This window comes from Sarcophilus harrisii, chromosome 2 (genome assembly GCF_902635505.1).
Source record: "Sarcophilus harrisii chromosome 2, mSarHar1.11, whole genome shotgun sequence".
Lineage (NCBI taxonomy): Eukaryota > Metazoa > Chordata > Mammalia > Dasyuromorphia > Dasyuridae > Sarcophilus > Sarcophilus harrisii.
Window position 1 is genome coordinate 246,768,847 of NC_045427.1, and position 19,987 is coordinate 246,788,833.

The 19,987-nt window shown below is 41.0% G+C and overlaps 1 protein-coding gene across 18 annotated transcripts in view; it reads right to left on the minus strand.

Annotated features, from left to right (window-relative positions):
- The window catches only part of CACNA1B (calcium voltage-gated channel subunit alpha1 B), a 249,141-nt gene that overhangs the window by 77,175 nt on the left and 151,979 nt on the right, over positions 1–19,987 (minus strand). For 9 of the 18 annotated variants that reach the window (XM_031951867.1, XM_031951855.1, XM_031951849.1 and 6 more), the window contains 6 exons: positions 19,711–19,837; positions 16,198–16,327; positions 15,100–15,159; positions 13,930–14,036; positions 7,422–7,433; positions 543–636 (listed from right to left, as the gene is read on the minus strand). In XM_031951867.1, coding sequence (XP_031807727.1) covers positions 543–636; positions 7,422–7,433; positions 13,930–14,036; positions 15,100–15,159; positions 16,198–16,327; positions 19,711–19,837 — 530 coding nt within the window. The remainder of the gene's footprint in view (positions 1–542; positions 637–7,421; positions 7,434–13,929; positions 14,037–15,099; positions 15,160–16,197; positions 16,328–19,710; positions 19,838–19,987) is intronic. The other 9 variants (XM_031951863.1, XM_031951860.1, XM_031951861.1 and 6 more) reach the window with 1 other exon arrangement.

Consider the following 19,987-nt stretch of genomic DNA (forward strand, 5'->3'; position numbering starts at 1 on the left):
TAGCAAGAAGCAGGACTAGGATGGGACAGAGCTTCTTATTTGCCAAGATCTAACCAAGAAGCAGGCCTCTTTGGGACTCCTCACTCCCTGCTTATTCAGAGACAGAAAGCTTTCCAACTAGGCCCATGGGTGCAGAACTTGAAGTGGAAAGAGGAAGAACTGGCTCCTCCACCTTCTTTTAGCTACTCACTGACTGATGCTCTGTGCTCCCTGGGCTGTGTTGAAGGACACTAAATGACACGCGTTTATGAAATGTTCAGAGAAGATTTGGAGTTAGTAACTCAAAGGATTCAATTTTACCTAAATATGTTGGACAAAGTCCCTCCTGTGGAAGGGCTCATCTTCCCCTTTCTAGATCCTCTGGGTCATCCCTTTCTCTCTTGAGGTGATCAAAATAAATCCAACTTTACCCTTCCCCTTTGTTTCAAAGATCAGAACCTCTCCCTCCCTTCTTTCACTTAGGTATAAAATAAGAGCCAAAGCAATCAGTCCCCCAATCCAAGATCCATCCCTTTAGTGCCCTAATTCCTTCAGGAGCCAACCTTTAGTTTTGGCAAACGTTTGATGGTCTTCAGAGGTCTCAGGACTCGGAGTACTCGCAGTGACTTGATTGTGCTGATGTCTTTCCCTTTTCCTCTAGAAAGGGAAAAGCCACAGAGAAAAGAAAACAGGGAGGGAAGAATTTGGCTTGCGTTTGGCTCTCAAGAACCCCCCTCTCCACCCCACTGTACCCACGTGCATCACTGCAGGCTTTGGGCAGAATTCATTCTGTACACCAAAGTCCCCAGCCCACTGCTATGCAGGACTGAAAGGCTCAATTTCAGCCACAGAAACATTAACTGCCCAAACTTTGCCCCTATACTGCAGTCCGCGGACACATCAGCATCTCTTCTCTTTCCTGGAAATTTCTCACAAACACATGAAGGCAGGTGTAAGGAAGAGTCTGGTTACACAGAGAATAATAAGCTTCATATCTGGGGGAGGAAAAGGATGAGGAGAAGGAGCAGGAGAAGGGCAAAGAAATCCCTCCTCAAGGACAATCCAGATTGGAGATCTCCTTCACCAAGAAGGAAACATAGCTCTAAAGTAGATTGATAGACATATATCCCCTTCTGCAACAAGAGGGAGGAAATAACCAGCTCAGAACCTCATGGGGAGAAAGAAGCAGCAAACTTTGGTTTAGGCAGAATAAGGTTTCCATCTTCATGGAAGAGGAACAGCTTCTCAACCTGATTAACTTCCTATAATCAGCCATGCTAAGCCATGTAACAAGGAAACTGTTACATGGCTGAAATTGCATTTCCCATTCAGTGCATGCAGATGTTGTCCTAGTTGGGGGTGTATGAGGGGAAACAGTTACAGACCACACAACAGGAGCTCAATACTAAGTGCAGATGATGTCAGAACCAATAGAAAATGAAAGTTGTTGGGTTCCTTCCCCAAGGACTGTGAGGTTTAGCATCTCGGATCTATGGGAAACAGTCCCAAGACCTCCTATGATGCTTTACTTATACTATAAGTATACGATATACTATAAATACTTATACTATAAGGACAGAGGAAAGCATAGCAATGGAAACAGAAGAGAGAAGAAAGGGGAATGGGGAATGTTGAAAAGGAAGAGGAGAAAGAGAAAAGTAATAGAAGAAAAAGAGAGATGGAGAAGGAAGGGAAGGGGACAAGAAAGAAAGGGAAGAAGAAATGGAAGTAGCAAAGCAAAAGGAAGGGAAAGGGAAGAAAATATAGAGAAAATGAGGAGGAGAAGAAGAGGAGGGACAGAATTCTGCTCTTGTCCACACTACCTCTTAGGGCTGATGAACCTATTAAAGACCCATCTCTTTGGAGGGGAGAGTAAAAGTAACTGGGTCTGTGGGTTCCCAAGGAGTCTCAGGAGACAGATTGGGTTCCTGAGGCAGCTAGTGAGTTAAAATTCTCTTTTTAGTTTCACCAATGCCTTCCAATTGTAGTACTGAGAGAACAGACTCCCAAGATTAGGTTCCAAGCCCTATTTTCTTTAGGCCCTGAGTTTAGCCTCTGGCTAGGCAGAGGCAGCTGGGTGAATGTAGTGGGTAAAATACTGGCCTTGGAGCTAGGAAGAACTGAGTTTAAATCCTGCCTCTGACTTTTATCTTTTACTTAAAGGTAACCTTTTGGTCTGTTTTGTTTTGTTTTTTTTTCTTTCTTGTGTGTTTTTTTTTCCTTTTGGTCTGATTTTTCTTGCACAATGTGACAAATATGGAAATATGTTTAAAAGATAGGATAGAATGAGTTCATATTGACAAAGTGCTTTAAAAACCCTAAATTAGTATATAAAGATTGTTATTATTAGTTGTCAGGAAAAGACTCTACTAGGCTTTGTGATTCTGGCTATTCCAGAATGTCATCACAAATGGTGTACATGGAAGGTGGAATGGGTTTGTTCTAAGAAAACACAGACTCATAAGGCAAGATTAATTCTCACGTGTTCTGAAGACACAGAAGCCCCAAGTTCATGTGGCCGAGAAAGAAGATGAAAAATCTGGTTGGGAATGGAAACAACTAATGCTTACTTCTAATATACAGGCCCAAACACCCAGTACTACAAGGTACAAATGTCAAGAAAGTCTGTCTGGAAGTACCAAAAGAATCAGAAAGAGATCATGGTCCAAATTGGGTCCTCAGAGCAGTCCAAGGGAAGGCCTTGCATGGGTCTCCTGTCTACCTTCAGTAAACTCAAGGGGGAAGAATAATCATTAATGAATGCTAAAAAGGAAAAAAAAAAAAGTCCCCTACTAGATTTGAGATAAGATACGAGATATTCAGTGAACCTAAACTCCTGTGGAATTCTTCCTGAAGAATATCAATAAAAAGAACCAGCATTTCACAGAAGATAATATTCAAGAGGAGGAAGATCAAACCCAGGATAAGACTGCTGCTTATAGGATAATGGCAGCAGACAGAAGTACAAAGGCAGGACTATTTAATTCTTATCTAGCTTCTGTTTTCTCTTCCAAGGAGAATGATCTTTGGATTGAGAAAGATGGAATAAAAATCATTAGGACCGAGGTGAAATTCATTATCAATGGGGTGTCAATAAGAAAACAGCTTGCTAGTTTCATGAGTTCAATCACCAGGCACAGAAAAATTACATGCTAGGATACTGAAAGAACAGATAGATATCATTACTAAGTCACAGTCAGTGATTCAGTGAAAAAAAATGAAGAATGAAAAAGGTACCACAGTACTAATGAAGGACAAATAGTAGTTCAATTTTAAAAAGAAAAGAAAGGCAAACTATAGGCTGGTGATCTTGACTTTTGATTTCGGCCAAAATTATTGAACATATGATCTAGAGGAATAGTTTATGGAATGGTAATAAGGATAAGTATGGCTTCATCAATAAGAGGTCCTGCCAAACTAATCACATTTTCTTCTTTGACAAGGTAACTAAACCAGTAGAGTAGAGGAATGTTAAAAACATAGTTTTATCTAGGTTTCAGCAAAGCATGTGACAAAATTTCTCATCCTGTGCTTGTAGATAAGATGGAGAGATACAGGCTAAATGGTTGTGCAGGTAGGTCAATTCATACAGGTTGAATGACAGGACCAAGTGATTGTTATTAATGGTTCAATGTCACTTTGGAGGTAGTTATCTGGAAGAATGCCCTAGGGATGTGTCCTTGGCCTACTCTATTCAACATTTTTTTTCCAATGGCTTGAACACATATAAGGCATACTTGTCAAATCTGTAGATGTCATGAAGCTAAAAGCAACAGCTAACAGTCAGAATCCCCCTCAAATCTCAGCTGACTAGCATTATGGGCCAAATTTAATACATTTGAGAGGGAAAATTTCTACAACTGGGTTCAAAAAATCAACTTTATAATTTTACAAAATGGAAAACATAAAGAATAAATGGAAAACAGATTCAGACATTTTAGGGAGCCATCCATGTGAGCCTAATAAAAGTTTATAGTATCAAGTTATTCCTCAACTGATAAGTGGTCAAAGAATATGAATAACTTTCAAATGAAGAAATTAAAGCCATTTCTTGTCACATGAAAAAAATGTTCTAAATTACTGCTAATTAGAGAAATGCAAATTAAGATAACTGAGGTACCACCTCATACCTCTCAGATTGACTAAGATGACAGGAAAAAATAATGATAAATATTGGAGATGATATGGGGAAACTGAAACACTAATACATTGTTGGTAGAGTTGTGAAATGATCCAACCATTCTGGAGAGCAATATGGAATTATGCACAAGGGGCTATAAAACTCTGCATAGTCTGTTACAACAGTCTCACTATTGAGTCTGTCTCCCAGAGACAATAACAAAGGGAATATATATATATATATATATATATACACATACATATACATATATATATGCAGAAATATTTGTAGCAACTCTTTTTGTATCAGTAAGGAACTGGAAATTGAATGGATACCCATTAGTTGGGGAATGACTGAATAAGTTATGGTATATGAAGGTAATGGAATATTGTGATTCTATAAGAAATGATGAGCAGGCTAACTTCAGAAAATCCTGGAAAGATCTAAATGAATTGATGCTGAATAAAGTAAGAAGAACTAGGAGAACATTGTACATAGGAAAAACAAGATTATGTGATGATCAACTGTGATAGACTTGGATCTTTTCAATAATGCAGTGATTTAAGGAATTCCAATAGATTTGGGATGGAAAATGATGATCAAATCCACAGAGAGTACTATGGAGACAATGTAGCTCAAATCACAGTATTTTCACCTTTTTGTTTGTTTGTTTTTTCTTTCTTGTGTTTTTTTTTCCTTTTTGGTCTGATTTTTCTTGTACAACATCGAGAAATATGGAAATATTTAAAAGAATTGCACATGTTTAGCCTATATCAGTTTGCTTATTGTCTTGGGAAGGGAGAAGGTAAGGGAGGGAGAAAAATTTAAAACACAAATTTTTACAAAAATGTATGTTGAAAACATATATTTGGAAAAATAAAATATTATTTTAAAAAGTTTATAGTAGCTGATACTATCTTAAAATAGTGTCCAGTCTAAGGTAGGTGATGGTCCCATCGTACTGGGACCTAGTCAGATCACACTTAGGGAGTGTTCAGTTTGGGATACCATATTTTAAGAAGGTCACTGGTGTACAACCAGAGAAGGACGAACAAGATGGGAAGAAAACTGGATACCATACCATAGCAGGATGAAGTAAAGGACCTGGGGATGTTTAGCTTAGGGAGAGAAAACTTGCAGGGAGTGGGAATGAGGAAGAGGGTGACATGTTGAGTATTTTGAAGTGTTTGAAAGGCTGTCATGTGGAAGAAGATTTGGACACATTCTACTTTTCCCAGATGGCCAGAAGTAGCTGAGAGAAAGATTTAAACGTGATGATTTTTTTTTTTTTTTTAAAGAAAACATAATACTTAGAGAAGTCCAAAAGCGGAATGAGATCCCTTGGGAGGGAGTGGATCTGTCTTCCCTCAAGGTTTTCAATTGGACGCTAGATGAACAATTCTTAGGGACATTTTCAAGAGGACTTATTTTCAGGTACAAGTTAAACTAGTTGGGGTTTCTTAATCTGAGGTCCATCAACTTGTTTTAAAAATGTTTTGTTAACAATATTCCAATGTGATTGGTTTATTTTGTAATTCCATATACCTTATTTAATGTATTTAAAAGCATTATTTTGAGAAGTGATCCTTAGATCTCATCAGGCTGCCAACGGAGTCCAGGACACAAAAAAGGTTAAGAATTCCTGAATTACACTGCAAAAATATTTGTAGCGGCCCTTTGTGTAGTGGCATAGAACTGGAAACTGAGTGGATGCCCATGAGATGGGAAATGGCTGAATAAGTTATGGTAAGTAAATGTTATGGAGTTCTATTGTTCTGTAAGAAACGATCAGGAGGATGATTTTAGAGAGGCCTGAAGAGATTCACATGAACTGATGCTAAATGAAGCAAGTAGAACCAAGAGAACATTGTACACAGCAACAACAAGATTATATGAAGACCAATTTGGATGAACATGGTTCTTTTCAACAGCGAGGTGTTTCAGGCCAGTTCCAATAGACTTGTGATGGAAAGAGCCATCTGCACCCAGAGAGAGGACTGTGGGGACTGAGTGTGGACCACAACATAATAGTTTCACTTTTTTGTTGTTTGCCAGCTTTTTGTTTTCATTCTCAATTTTACTTTTTGATATGATTTTTCTTATGCAGCATAATTATGGAAATATGTATAGAAGAATTGCACATGTTTGACATATTGGAAAGGAGTAAGAAAAAAATAGAAGCACAAGATTTTGCAAGAGTGAATGTTGAAAACTATCTATTCATATATTTTGAAAATAAAAAACTTTAAACATTTTTAAAAAGAATTATTCCTGGATTAGATGATCTCAGACATCCCTTTCAACTCTGAAATTCTATTATTATCATCTCCTAATAGAAGTTGGATATTCTAGGCATAGTCTAAATGGGAATGAAATAGGAAAAAAGGTGCCAAAACTTCTCCCTTCTCTTTCTGGGGAATACTCAAATCTAGGGAATCCTATTGTCTCTTATTCTGATAATTACTGTATTGGCACACCAAAAGTTATCTAAGGGGAACAGGGTTGTAAGCACTTAGGCTTTCAAGAGCCAACTGTTTCCCCGTCTCTCCTGAAGTAGGTACAGAGAAAAGCCCCGATTCATGATAGTACTTGTAATTTCTTTGTATTCCTATGTCACTTGGATGAATATTAGGGATTCAGACACTTTCCTTATAACCTGTGTGGTGGGTCAAGGTGCCCAAGCACTACTCCTGTAAGTCAGTATCTGGAATTAAGTAACTATACTTTTTTTGATCACTAACTGCTGACTCAGGAATGCTTGAGCCTCTAAATCATCTTACATTCTATAGATAAAGGATAGTATCAAAGTTCAGGCCCCAGGTTCCCCCTGCCACAAGGAACTAAAACTGATGATCCTTAGGAAGGTAGATTATTTGGGCTGGGACTACTCTACCAGCCTCTAAAGCTGTGAACTCTAAGAATCCGTTCTCGGTAAAACGGTGAATCCCAGGAGTTTCCTCTCTTTGAATCCTGGTGTTCTCCTACCCAAAGGCTATGAATTCAGGGGTTCTCCTAACTACAGGACTGTGAATCTCAGGCCGCCCTTAGGGCTGCTGCTGACCAAATATTACGTGGGAACACAGTTAGAAACTGCTAGATAGGCATGGGTTCTGGGAAGCATGCTGATGTTACTAGACAGATGACAAGTGGATGGAAGGAGATTGCCTAAAGGTGATGAGCAGTGGAATTCAATTGATTCCAAAGCCAATGGAATGAGTATAACATGGATTTCAGCCATGTTGTCTAGGGTGTGGTTTGCTAAGGGTGTGGAATAGTGCACAGGCATTATTAGTAGGGCACAGAGACAGCAAGAACGCATTACCCCATAAAGCTCCTACAGAGAGTCCAGCAACAGGAAGACAAGAGAGAATGAAGAGTCAGTGACACAGACAGAGAAAAATTAACAAGTGAAGTCATCTGTGCATGTAAATTCTTTTTCTCTCATACTCAAGACACACACACACACACACACACACACACACACATTTTACAGACACACACACACACACACACACATTTTACAGACACACACACACACATTTTATAGACCTCCCCCAATCCAATTTATAAAATCTCAAAAGGAAACATCAAAACAGACAGCATACTCAGCTGTACCTCACCCCAGCATCTTCAATTAGGGCAAAGGGGACAGAAATCTATCAAAGGTAGAAATACCCAGCCTTATTTGGGGAAATTGGCAAAGCACTGATTCCACAAAACTCCTTTTTTCCAAATACACACCATTGGCTGTGCCTAAATACCACCAAAAATAACAAGCAGAAAAGTGATTAACTGCCAGGTCTCTAAAGAAAAGGCCCTGACTCCCAAGGGGTGCTGACCAAGCAATTAGAAGGCAGGAGTATGTGTTACATTCCACCCTCCCTGCAATAGACCGTCACCGGGCCCAACATGACCACACCACTCCTCATCCATATTTCCCATCGCTCCTACGCTCATCTCCTCTTGCAGCCACAGGTACCTTCACCAGCAGCTGTGCAGGCCAAATCCTCTCCCTCCCAGGAGCTCAGAGTCCCACATCCCATCCCTTGGACCCCTTCATGTGTGTGCCAGATACCTCACAGCATGCAAACTCTACATTCCAGGGTAGTGGCCAATGAACAAGACCCATCCCCCCACCATCATCACTTTGTCAGGTTTGTTGTTGTTTTTTGTTTGTTTTTCGATGGGACAAAATGAATTGTACAGGATGAGCAACTATGGGTCTATTTTACAGATCTCACTGCATTATCTTCCCCTCCTCCCCAAATTTTCCTAGTTATATCAAAGGTATCAACAGCATTCCAGACACCAAGGCTTGAAATCTTATTGTCATCCTCAGTTCCTAATTCCCTTTTACCCACATAGCCAATCAACTGACAAATCCCACTTCTCTACATCCACAACATCTCCAAATTTGTCCTCTAATCTCTACTTACATAGTTACAACTGTTTCAGACTCTCATCACCTTTCTCTAAGACTATTGTGATAGTCTCTTGATTGCTCCATTACCCAGCTTCAAGTCTCTTCCCTCTCCAATCCATTCTCCATCAAGCCACCAAAGTGATTTTCCTATAAGTACCAGTCTAACCATGTCATTCCCCTACTCAAAAACTCTGGTGGCTTCTATTGACTTTAAGATAAAATAAAATTTCATTTTTATTTCATCTAACTTTTAATTGCTATTTTTATGTTTTATAATATATCATTATTAGCATAATAGTATGTGTTTATAATTTCTAAATAAGCTACACATATATTGGGGATGTTTCAAATACCTAAACTTTTTCAAAGTTTGACTACTCCACGAGACTGCCCCAAATAATTGGCCTGAGAGACTTTTCCAGTAACTCCATGGGATTGTGCACAGTGGAGACAATCTGTATGTTCACAGATCTGAAATAAGCTGACCTTCCACAGTGCTCATTAACCAGCTTCTGGAGTTCTGGTCAGTACAATGCCATTTCCCCAGCTCCTAAGAAATTAGGAAAGGCAGTGGGGGGTGGAGACAAAATGTAAAAGAGAAGACAGAACATTTCATGAGCTCTCCCAGCTTCCCTTAAAATCAACATTAGATCCAACCTATTGCATGGATTTTATAATGACAGAATCCATTAACACTCTAAGTGTAATAATTTTCCAACTTAAGATATCTTGGAAGGGTTTCAGGAAAGGTCTGTCTGAATTGGGCAGGGGGGAGAGATTCTTAGCCAAAGTACAGCAGTGTTGGGTACTCTGACCTGGTTCAGAGGGCCAGTGGATCAGTGGGCCAGCTATGAGATTTCCAACACAATCACAGAAGACAAATTGTGAACCCCTGAATCCCAGCATAATAGGTAAGATTAGGCCAAGCCAACTCAGTGAAGTGGGAAAGTCTGTAGCACTCTAGGTCCCCAGTGCAGTGAAAAATCAGTGAGAGATCCTGTCCCCTTGCAAAAAAAAAAAAAAAAAAAAAAAAAGCTTGGGACAATCTCCCCTATGTCCTAGGTGCAGAGCTCAACTTTTAAAAATGAGGGGGAAAAAAGAGCACTGACCATAGAAAGCTACTTTCTATGACAGGGAAGATCAGAACACAAACCCAGAAGAGAACAGCAAAGACAAAATGCAAAACTCAAACTCAAAAGACTCCTATGGAAGAACTCAAAAAGGATCTTAAAAGAGAGACAGAAGAAAAATGGGGAAAAGAAATGAGAGCTAAGCAGGAGAATTATGAACGATTTTTTGGGGTGGGGGAAGTCAATAGTTTGGGAAAGAAAGCATAGAAGCTGAAGAAAACAACTCCCTAAAAACAATGATGAAATATATATATGAAAAAAACTTCTAAAATAAATTGGAAAAAATGAGGAGGAAAAATACACTGAACAAAACAACTCCTTTAGAAGTGCAATTGGCAAAATGCAAAAGGAGGAAATTAGGAAACTGTTGAAAAGCATCTTGCTGCAGACTGTTTTTGCTTTATTTGCTAAAAAATGGGTACTGTGCTCCACGGAGGCAACCAGAAACTTATCCCTAAGGAAGGCCTCCGAGAAAGCATTGCTTTCATCCTTCCTTTGGTTGTCCCAGATGGCACAAGTTATTTTGCAGACTAATACTCCAAAAAAGCTTTCCAGTGTTAGCTTCAAAGGAAGAGCAGTCAGCTCTGACCTAGCTTTCCAGACTCATTTCACACTCTACCCCTACACATTCCATTTATCAGTCAAACGGGCCTACTGGATCATCCCTATCTGTGACTTGCCATCTCCCACTCCTGGGCTGCTTTACCTCCTCACTTCTCTGCCTTTTGGAATCCCTAGTTTCCTTCAAGGCTAAGCTCAAGTGCTATCTCCCACACAGGCTTTTCCTGATTCTTCCCACCCTTAGTGTTCCCTTCCCCCTTTCCTCCACCATCTAAAATTACTTTGGCTTTATTTTTCTTACATAGGCAGTATGGATAGAAAGCAGAGCTTGAGCCAGAAAATCTGGGTTTGAGTCTCACCCTCTGACATGCACTTCTTGTGTGACCCCAGCTACTTCTCAGCGAGGTATTAACTTGCTATTACTCTGCAGAGAAAGTGCAACCAGCACTGGTAGAGAGAGTTTTCTCATTAGGGAACTCCCCCTGTCAATGAAATCACAGTTCTAGTTTTTGTCTTCGGTATTTTATATTCAGAATGTTGAATAGAATATCAGTCCATCAAGGTCAAGAATTGTTCCATTTCTTCCCCTTGATATCTCCAGTACTAGAATAGTATCTGGTACCCAGTAGGTGCTTAATAGATGCTTATTGAATTAAAATGAATTGAGGGCTTCAGTCAGTGGTAGCTGGGTGATTCCATATTGAAAAGAGCCTCTGGCCCAGAGCCTGGAAGATACATCTCATGAGTTCCAATCTGCCCTCACACTTATTAACTGTGTCATCCTGGGCAAATCACTTAACCCCATTTTCCTCAGTTTCTTATCTGTCAAATGAACTGGGGAAGGAAGCTGCTCCAGTGTGTCTGTCAAGAAAAACCCACGTGGATCGCAAAGAATTGGACACAACAAAGCAACAGGACTTTGTCGAAGCACACAGATATCAGGGAAAACACATGAGAACATCCATGGCTATGGGAACACACACACAGCCTGAAGCGTCGGGACAGGCTGACAATATATACAGATACCAGAGAGGAGCCAATTTAATCACCAGTAAATAGAGGAGAGTAGAAATTTCTCCAAACCAAACAAGCCTCAGCCAATGACCTATAGTTGAATTGATCACAACTAAATTTGTTTCATGAATGATTCTGAACAACAAAGGTTTTTACTTGATAGTTGTTTTTATCCTTGACTAGCTTTAGGCCCAGCCATCACTGGGATGGGAAGGACTAAGGCTCCATGCTGCTGAACTTTACAAACTGCAGGGAACAGAGACAGTGGGAGGCTGATTCCCAGCAGGATGGGGACTTAGGCTCAGTGCGGGGCCCTTGCCTCCAGAAGGATCAAAAAAGCCATCTAAGTGGCTCAGGGGGGTGTCCCTCTCCTGCTGTGAATCTCTATCCTATCTTGACATGCATCTCCAGTTAACTGCTGGACATTACTTGGTGTCTCAAATTCAAGAGAAAACTACAATCAGAGATCTTTGGTTCAAATACCACCTGTGACATTTATTATCAATGTTTGGTCTTGGAAAATCACCTAAACTCTCTGAGCCTCAGTATCCTCATCTGGAAAATGAGGGGTTTGGATTAGACAAATTCCCTCTGAGGTTCCTTTCCAGCTTCAAATGTCCTAAATCTGAACTCTTCCTCCACCTTCATTGTTGCAGATAGCACCAATGTTTCCCCAGTCACTTAGTTAAAGATGGGACCATCCTTAACTATTTCCTTCTCTTCCCCCCACCCCCCAAACCATTGGGTTGCTAAATTCCATCAATTCTACTTGCATACCGTCAACCATATCCATCTTCTCCTTTCACCTCAAATAGCCACCATTCAATTCAAGCCCTCATCTTCTCTAGCCAGGATTATAATATAAAAGCCTTCTATCTGGTTTCCCTGCTTCCAATCACTCCCCTCTCCAATTCACCTGGCAACGCATCCTGCCAGAATAATGTTCTTAATGCACAGTTTGGCCATGTCACTTCCCTGCCCTGCCAAAGCCTTCTCTGGCTCCGTATCATCCATAAAGTCAGAGACAGACTCCGTGGGCTGCTATTTAAGGACCTCCATAATCTGACTTCAACCCATTTTTCAAGTTTCATTTCACACTCACCGCCATCATAGAATCTACATTCCAGCCAAATTGGAATATTATGTTTGCTGCATTTTTCTTGCATTTTTGTGTGTCTGAAATATGCTCTCCTTCCTCATCTTCCCCCAGTTCATTTCTTTCCATTCTTTTCTTCTATCAAGGCCCAGCTAAGTCTTCCCAGAAGTCCCCAGTTGAAAGTAATCTCCCTCCTCCCCAACATACACACATCATAGGCACATATGATTCTACATTCATTGGTCTCTCTCTTTTGTCCCCATACCATTCTGCTTTGTAGCATATTTATTTAGGTCTCTATTTCCCCTAGCAGACTGTAAACTTCCTGAGAGTAAGCACTGTGTTGTTTGCCATCTTTGTATCCCTAAAACAGAACAAAATACCCTGAATATAGTAGGTACTTCATAATTTTTTGTTTAATTAAACTGGATTGAATTCCTTGTTGGGATCTGACTACTGACTACAGAAATAAGCATTAGGATTAGAATGATGATTCAATTAAATTCCATCCAATTCAATAAACATTCATGAAATTCCTACTGTGTGCAAGGCCCTGTCCTGCAAGGCTGCCAGAGATGCAGGACATCACCCTGTCCTGTCCTCAGGAAGCTCACAATCTAGCGGAAGAAACAAGAAAGGGATTTACTCATAGAATAGCAATAAAAGGTAGGCTATCATAACATCCACAAAAGAGACACAAAATGTTCTGGGAGTTGAGGAGGAGGAAAATCATTTTTAGCTGGGTGGGATCTGGAAAAACTTGAGGAGGAAGCATGTGAATTATGCCTTGATCCAGGAATATAGAACAAAGGATTAGAACTGGAAGGGATCAGAGAGACCTGCAACACCAGCTCCTTTATTTACATTTGAGGGAACCAAGGCAGAGAGTAATTAAGTGACTAACCCAGAGTTACACAACTAGTAAGTGTCTAAGGCAGGATTTGAAAACAGGTCCTCCTAAAGGCAAGTTCAGAATTCAGTCCTCTGCACCAGGTTGGATAGAATTAAAACTGGGAGAGGGAGAACTCTAGGCCTAGGGAACAGGAGAGCAAAAGCAATGAAGCAGAAAAGTCTTTCCACCTAAAGAGAATAAATGAGGAAGCCCAGTGGCTTTGAAGCCAGAGGACCTGGGTTCAAATTTCACTTTATCATTTACTGTGCATGTGTGACACTGAATAAGTCACTTAGGCTACCGCGTTAGCCTGTTTCCTCTTCTATAAAAATAAAGGCAGCTAGATGGCACAATGTCTGGTCTGGAGTCAAAAAGAGCCAGGTCCGGCCTCAAACACTTCTTAACTGTGTGACCCTGGAATAGCCACTTCCCATCTGTCTCGGTCCCTCTTCTCCCCAGCACCAAGCACACTTCCCAAAGTGGGCTCTGTTTCCCCAGGGGAGGTGACCACTCTGGTCTCCCACTGCCCCAGGGTTCCCTCTCCAAGCAGGAGGGCTCAGACTGGAAATGTTTAGATCTAATCCTCAATCCTTCAAGTCTCTGCTGCCCTCTCCCTCTAGAGATTTCAGGGGCCAATTAATGCCTCCCTGCCCCGTTCTGCTCCCTCTGCCCTTCACTCTGGGGAACTGGGGATGGGGGAGAAAAGTGACTTACGAGAAGGCAAAAGCCACCAGGGCCCCACTGACCACAATGAAGTCCAGAATGTTCCACAGGTCTCGGAAATAAGAGCCAGGATGAAGCAGCAGCCCCAGGTCAATCATCTCCAAGAGAATACAATGAACATTATCAGCATTAGAGTGAGGTGGGAGGCAAGTCCTGCCTGCCCTTACAAACCCACCAGGTCAGCTTCACACAGAAGTCCTGCATGGACCTAGGAAAGCTCATCCATCCTAGAAAAGGTCTAACAGTCCACTTTCCTGCGGTCTCATTCCCCACCCCTGTAATTTTCCAAATAAAGATATCTCTCCTTGGCTCTCATTACCCTATATATTGTCTCTCCTTTTAGAAAGTATAAGATCCTTGAAGATAGGGACTTACTTTGCTTTTGTACTTGTATCCCTAGCACTTACCTTTGTGCTTGACACACAGTAAGCACTTCATGTTTTTTCATTCATTCATGGAACTTCTTTCCTCTCCTGGTTTCTCTCTCTCTCTCTCTCTCTCTCTCTCTCTCTCTCTCTCTCTCTCCTGCCATACTGAGGTACCAACCCAGATTAGCCCAGTTCAGGCCTAATCTCTCCATACTAAGAGTTCTCATTCCACAAGACCTCGATAAAAATTACATGGGCCAATCAATAAGTACCCCTTTTCACACCCTATGTGGGCTAAACCCAAGGACTCGCTATACCCAGAACCACCAAAGCTCCCTATATATCTCTACTTCTATCACATTTGAGTCTTTCTCCCACATAAAGATAAAAGGGGGATTGAAAACCTGGGATCTGCTCAGGAAGTATGGCTCCTCCCCTAGGGGCTGCCCTGGGCACATAAATACATGCATAAACACAAACCAGGGACCCCAAAAAGACAGACACAGTAGCTACACTGTACAGACATAGCCCCACCACTTCAAGGCTACGTTGGGCAATCTGGAACACATAGGGGACATGATACCATCTTGTTCCAGGACTAAAAGGGCTTTAGCTCATCTAGACCATGTCTACAATGCCAGATCTCAGAGGCCCAGTCTCTATTAACTAAGGAAATTCACCTATGTCCCCTATGAGCAAAAGATCCCAACCCTCAAGCCCATGCTTGGCTTATCATGTTCAGACCCTGGTGAGCAACTGTGAGATCCAGGTGGTGCTGTATCTTGGATCTTACCTTGATTACCATCTCAAAGGTGAAGACCCCAGTGAAAATGTAATCCATGTACTTGAGAACCTAAGGCACAATAGAGGAAGATTCTTTTTCAGAGGCTGAGCACATAAAACTGAGGGTGACTTCTACAGTTCCCATTCTATTACTTGGTGAAACAACTGGTTATATTGAAAAGAGCTCCAGATTTGGGATGAAAACATGAGGATCCTGGTCCTAGCTCTATCATATATATATCACATATTCCCTCAGCCTCTCTGAGATTCATCTTCCTCATCCACAGAAAAAAAATGGGATTAAACAATCCCAATGCTACTGCTTCAAAGGGATCAGAAAGCACTTTGTAACTCCAGAGCAGAGGAACCAAATACATGGCCCAAAACATCACAGAATATAGCATGAACCAAATTAAGATATAATTGGTAAATAACAAAATAAATAAAATACAGATAATGTTTTTAATGCTGTTTTTAATGTCAATACATGGTCTACAGGGACCTTTGATGACCCTCATGTCTATCTGAGTTTGACACTACTCTCTAAAGTATTGTGGAAGCATCTGCTGTGGTTGCTCTTCTCAAATCTGTGGCCTCTGAAGTCTCATGTTTGAAAGTCGAGCTTCCTAAAACATAATCTGGAAAAGGGAGGAAAGCACCTGGTTGAGAATCCCTTCCAGAAGGTGAGTAGATTCTTTTTCTGGGAACAACTACTCACAACAGTGAAGTTTAAGAGTAAAGATGAATTAACTACTTGCTCTGACTTCTAACTTACTGTGTGACCTTGGGTCAAACACTTCCTCTCCAGTGTGATGGAAAGAAGACTGAATTTAGAGTCTCAGGAACTAGGTTCAAATCCCAGCTCTGGCCCATGCTATCTTGTGACTTTCACAGAGTCATTTAATCTCCTTGTGGTCTCAGTTTGTTCAGTTGTAAAATCTCAGAGATCTCTTTTAACTCTAGATCTATGGTTCATTTTTCTGACCCCATCTCTGTCCAGTCCCCGGTGCTGGGACATATCCTCCTCTTTCTTCTACATTTTTGTCAGGGAGTCCCCCAGACCTGCTGGAAAGGAGGACAGAGGAGGGCAGAGACAGCAGCCACTCACGTTGTTCCTGGGCGAGTCGGCCTGTACTGGATCCTCAGCAGCCAGAGCAATGCTGCTGAGGGCGATGACCCCGAGGATGACCATTTCAAAGTAACGCATATTCACTATGTAGTGGCAGGCACGCCGGAGTCTGGAGGATAAAGGCAAAGAAATGGGCAGAGGAAGATCTGCACTCCCTAAAGGAACAAGGGACCTTGTGCACAGATGCATCCCAGGAAGTACCTTTACCCTAGGCTGGGGCTGTCAGAGGCTATGTGGGACCAAACAGCCACACGGATGGAATCATCCCCCTCAACTGGATGGCCAGATTGTCTGAGTATTTGGCATGGGAAAAGAGAGGAGGTACCCAGAGCGGGAGGAGAGTGAGGGTGGAGTACATTAGAATGGGTGCAAAGTCACTGATCCTAGAAAAAAAAGTCACCCTCTAATGATATTCCCCCTTTTCTCTTTCTCTCCTCTTTCTTCCCTCCCTCCCTCCCTCTCTCTCTTGCCTCCTCCTTCTCCTCCTCTTCTTCTTCCATTCTTCCCCTCTTCTCTCCTCATTTCTCCCTTTTCCTATTTGATCCATGAAAGTTTTCCCCCTAAAATAAAGCTTCTAAACTAATACTAATGGTCCTGGAGAAAAAATAATTTAACATTCCTTTCTCTCTTGAGAAAAGGGATGACAGATGTCAAATGTCACATGTACTATAGGTAATTTTTGCTTAACCATTTTTCTTTGTTAAGAAGGAAGATTTAATTTGGAGGTGAGCATGAACAAGTATATTCAGAAAAGACTGTTTAACTGCTATAAAAAGGTATCAATAAATTATTTTTGAAAACAAAACATAGCTTCCAATTTGTTTTCATTTGTCAAGCATGTCTACTCCAGAGTCAGTGCTATCACCTTAACCCTACAAACTCTGTCTTCAGTTTTTGATATCTCACATTCTAGACTGAAGCCTAAAAGAGTCAGTCTCCAGTTTGGAAAAGAAAAAAGAGGGCAGAGGTGACAAATGGAAAAGGTGGAAGCAATTCTGAAACATAGAGAAGGGGCAGGATTAGATTCGTAGACATCCTGTGAAGTTTGAAAGAGGTAATATCTGGAAAAATCAAAGTGCTACTTTTCACAGCAAGTGATAAATAAGGATTTCAGTGCCTCCAGAGCTGATAGTAGATAAAAACATAAATTGATTTCTGTGAGGTTCATATAAGGTCTTGGAAGACAGACCCCCAAATGGCTAATTAGGAGATGCAAGGATAGTTTTAAGAGCATCACCTACAGTGTGAAAGTACCATCATAGACAAAAATATCACTCTCCTAGACAAAACCCTTTGCCCACATCACAGCAAGAACTTGGGTGGGTTCCCCATGGCTCTGAGTCTGAAATTTTCCTGATAACATGTCCTTATAAGTTTATATATACTCAAGATATAACTGTGTGCCAACATGTGCAGACCATAATATTGAAAAAATGTCCATGCATATATTTAGCTTTAATTTAAAAAAAAAAGAAGAAGAAGCAGCAACCTTTAGGAACAACTGAGTGGCCCAATGGATAGAGTGCTGGGCCTGAAGTCAGGAAAATCAAAATTCAAATCTGGCCTCAGACTCATACTAGCTATGGGATTTTAGGTGAGTCACTTAATTTCTGTTTGCATTAATCCACTGGAGAAAGAAATGCCAAACCACTCCGTTATCTTTGACAAGAAAACCTCATGGACAGTATGGTCCACAGGATCATGAAGAGCTGTACATGAGTAAACAAGAAAAATATTTGTTTTAAAAAAAGGCACAGCCCTTATTGTATTATAGGTACAAAACAAAGACAAGGTATATGATAAAAGGAATGTATAGCGTGTATGTACAGACTGTGGATGCAAGTGTGTCTAAGATGGCACAGTCTTCAGATAACTGTGCCAGTGTGGGGTCATGAAAGCAAAGAGGAGGAGAAGGAGAAAGGAAGAGAACGAAGGGCCATTGTGACTGACTTGATGTGAGGGAGAGAGGAGTTAAGAGCTCTGGAGTTTGGCTAGTAGCTGAAGTTGTCTGTGAAAGCAGATAAAAAGAAAAAAGGGAGTGACTCTTAAGAGGGAAGAGCAGAAGGCTAGAACTGAGCCCTGGGAAACATCTACACTTAAAGGGCAGAGGAAATTAAAAAGATAAAGCAATGTTTTTTTCTTTCTCATTTTTTTCCTTTTTGATCTGATTTTTATTGTGCAGCATGGTAAATATGGAAATATGTTTAGAAGAATTGCACATTACAATAACTGTAACCTATATTGGATTACTTGCTATCTAGGATAAGGGAGAGAGGGGGACAGAAGGAGAAAAATTTGGAATACAAATTTTTTGCAAGGGTAAATGTTGAAAACTATCTTTGCATGTATTTTGAAAAATAAAAAGCTACTTTACAAAAGGAAAAAAAAGGTAAAGCAAATGATTGTTATAGGAAGGGTTCGGGTAGCTTGTCTTCCAAGTCATTAAGTCCTTCTCTTCTTGTCTAATTCAGACTTCTTGAAATACAGTCTCCGTCATGTCACTCCTTTGTTTAAAGACCTAATATATGCATCAAGTCTAAGGCCTGTTATTCAAGGCCTTACATTACCTAGTCCCTGCCTCACTTTCAAACTTTCCTCCTTCTCCTCCCCTACATGTACCCATTAGATTGGCAGCTTCTTGAGGGCTGGGACTCTTTTATCTCTTTTTATATTCCCAGAACTTAGCCTTGTGCCTACACCTGATATGCACTTAATAAATGATTATTGACTGATTATCCCTGTGCTCCATCTGAGCTGATTTTCTCCCTATCAACACATTCCCAACACACACACACACACACACACACACACACACACACACACACAATGAATTCCTTCCAATCAAATCTTACTCATTTTTCAAGATCCATCTTCTTACATTGATTTTACCCCACCGTAATTTCTCTCCCTCTGCTTCTGGCACTTAAGAATCTATGCTATTTTATGATACTCAAATAGCCCCTTTTGTGACCCATCCATAGCAGGCAAGGACTCAGAATGCTTGAAGGACTTGGTGGATATGTCCAACATCTCAAGGTATGGAGCAGGAGAAAATTGCTGAAACCTGAGTGAGTATGTAAGTCTAAGACACCCAGCAAGGAAGGCACCCAAATCCTTCCAGTATCCTAAATCCTTGCCCTGCGACAAGAGCAACAGAAAGGGAGAGCTAGACTGACATACAATTGTTACCTGTGAGTTAGTTTTTTCTTCCCAACTACAGCATCAGCTCCTTAAGACCAAGTTTCATATTTCTCCTGCTCCCTTTGAGCATCCAGCCCATGGCAGGATATAGAGAATCTCAATAATTTCCATTTAATTACAGCCCACTTGGGAGGATGGTTTCAAATCTATGTATTGAAAGCTGGCTCAGCTACTTCCTCCACAGAACTCTAGGAAGCATAGGTTAGGCTTCTGGTACACAGGCAACTTTCCACATACATACAGCACACAAACCCATATCTATAGGATGCAGGAATTCATGAGTAATCTTACAGGTTGGTGGGGCTTAAGCAGAACATGGAGCTATAGGGGAGAATTGGACGGGGTCCACTTCTTGTCACGTCACCAGCTTCTACGTCCTTCTTCTCTTCCATTTTACCTTCAAAGTCAACGTTGTTCACTGTAAGAAGAAACAAGGTCAACAGACACAGATTAGTAACACGCCCACAGAGCCCACAGAGCTAATTCACCACATACCAGCAGGGCCAATGCCACCGTGAAGCAAATGAAAAGAACTAAGAGGCTCCTGTCCCTTTTGGAGGCACAGTCT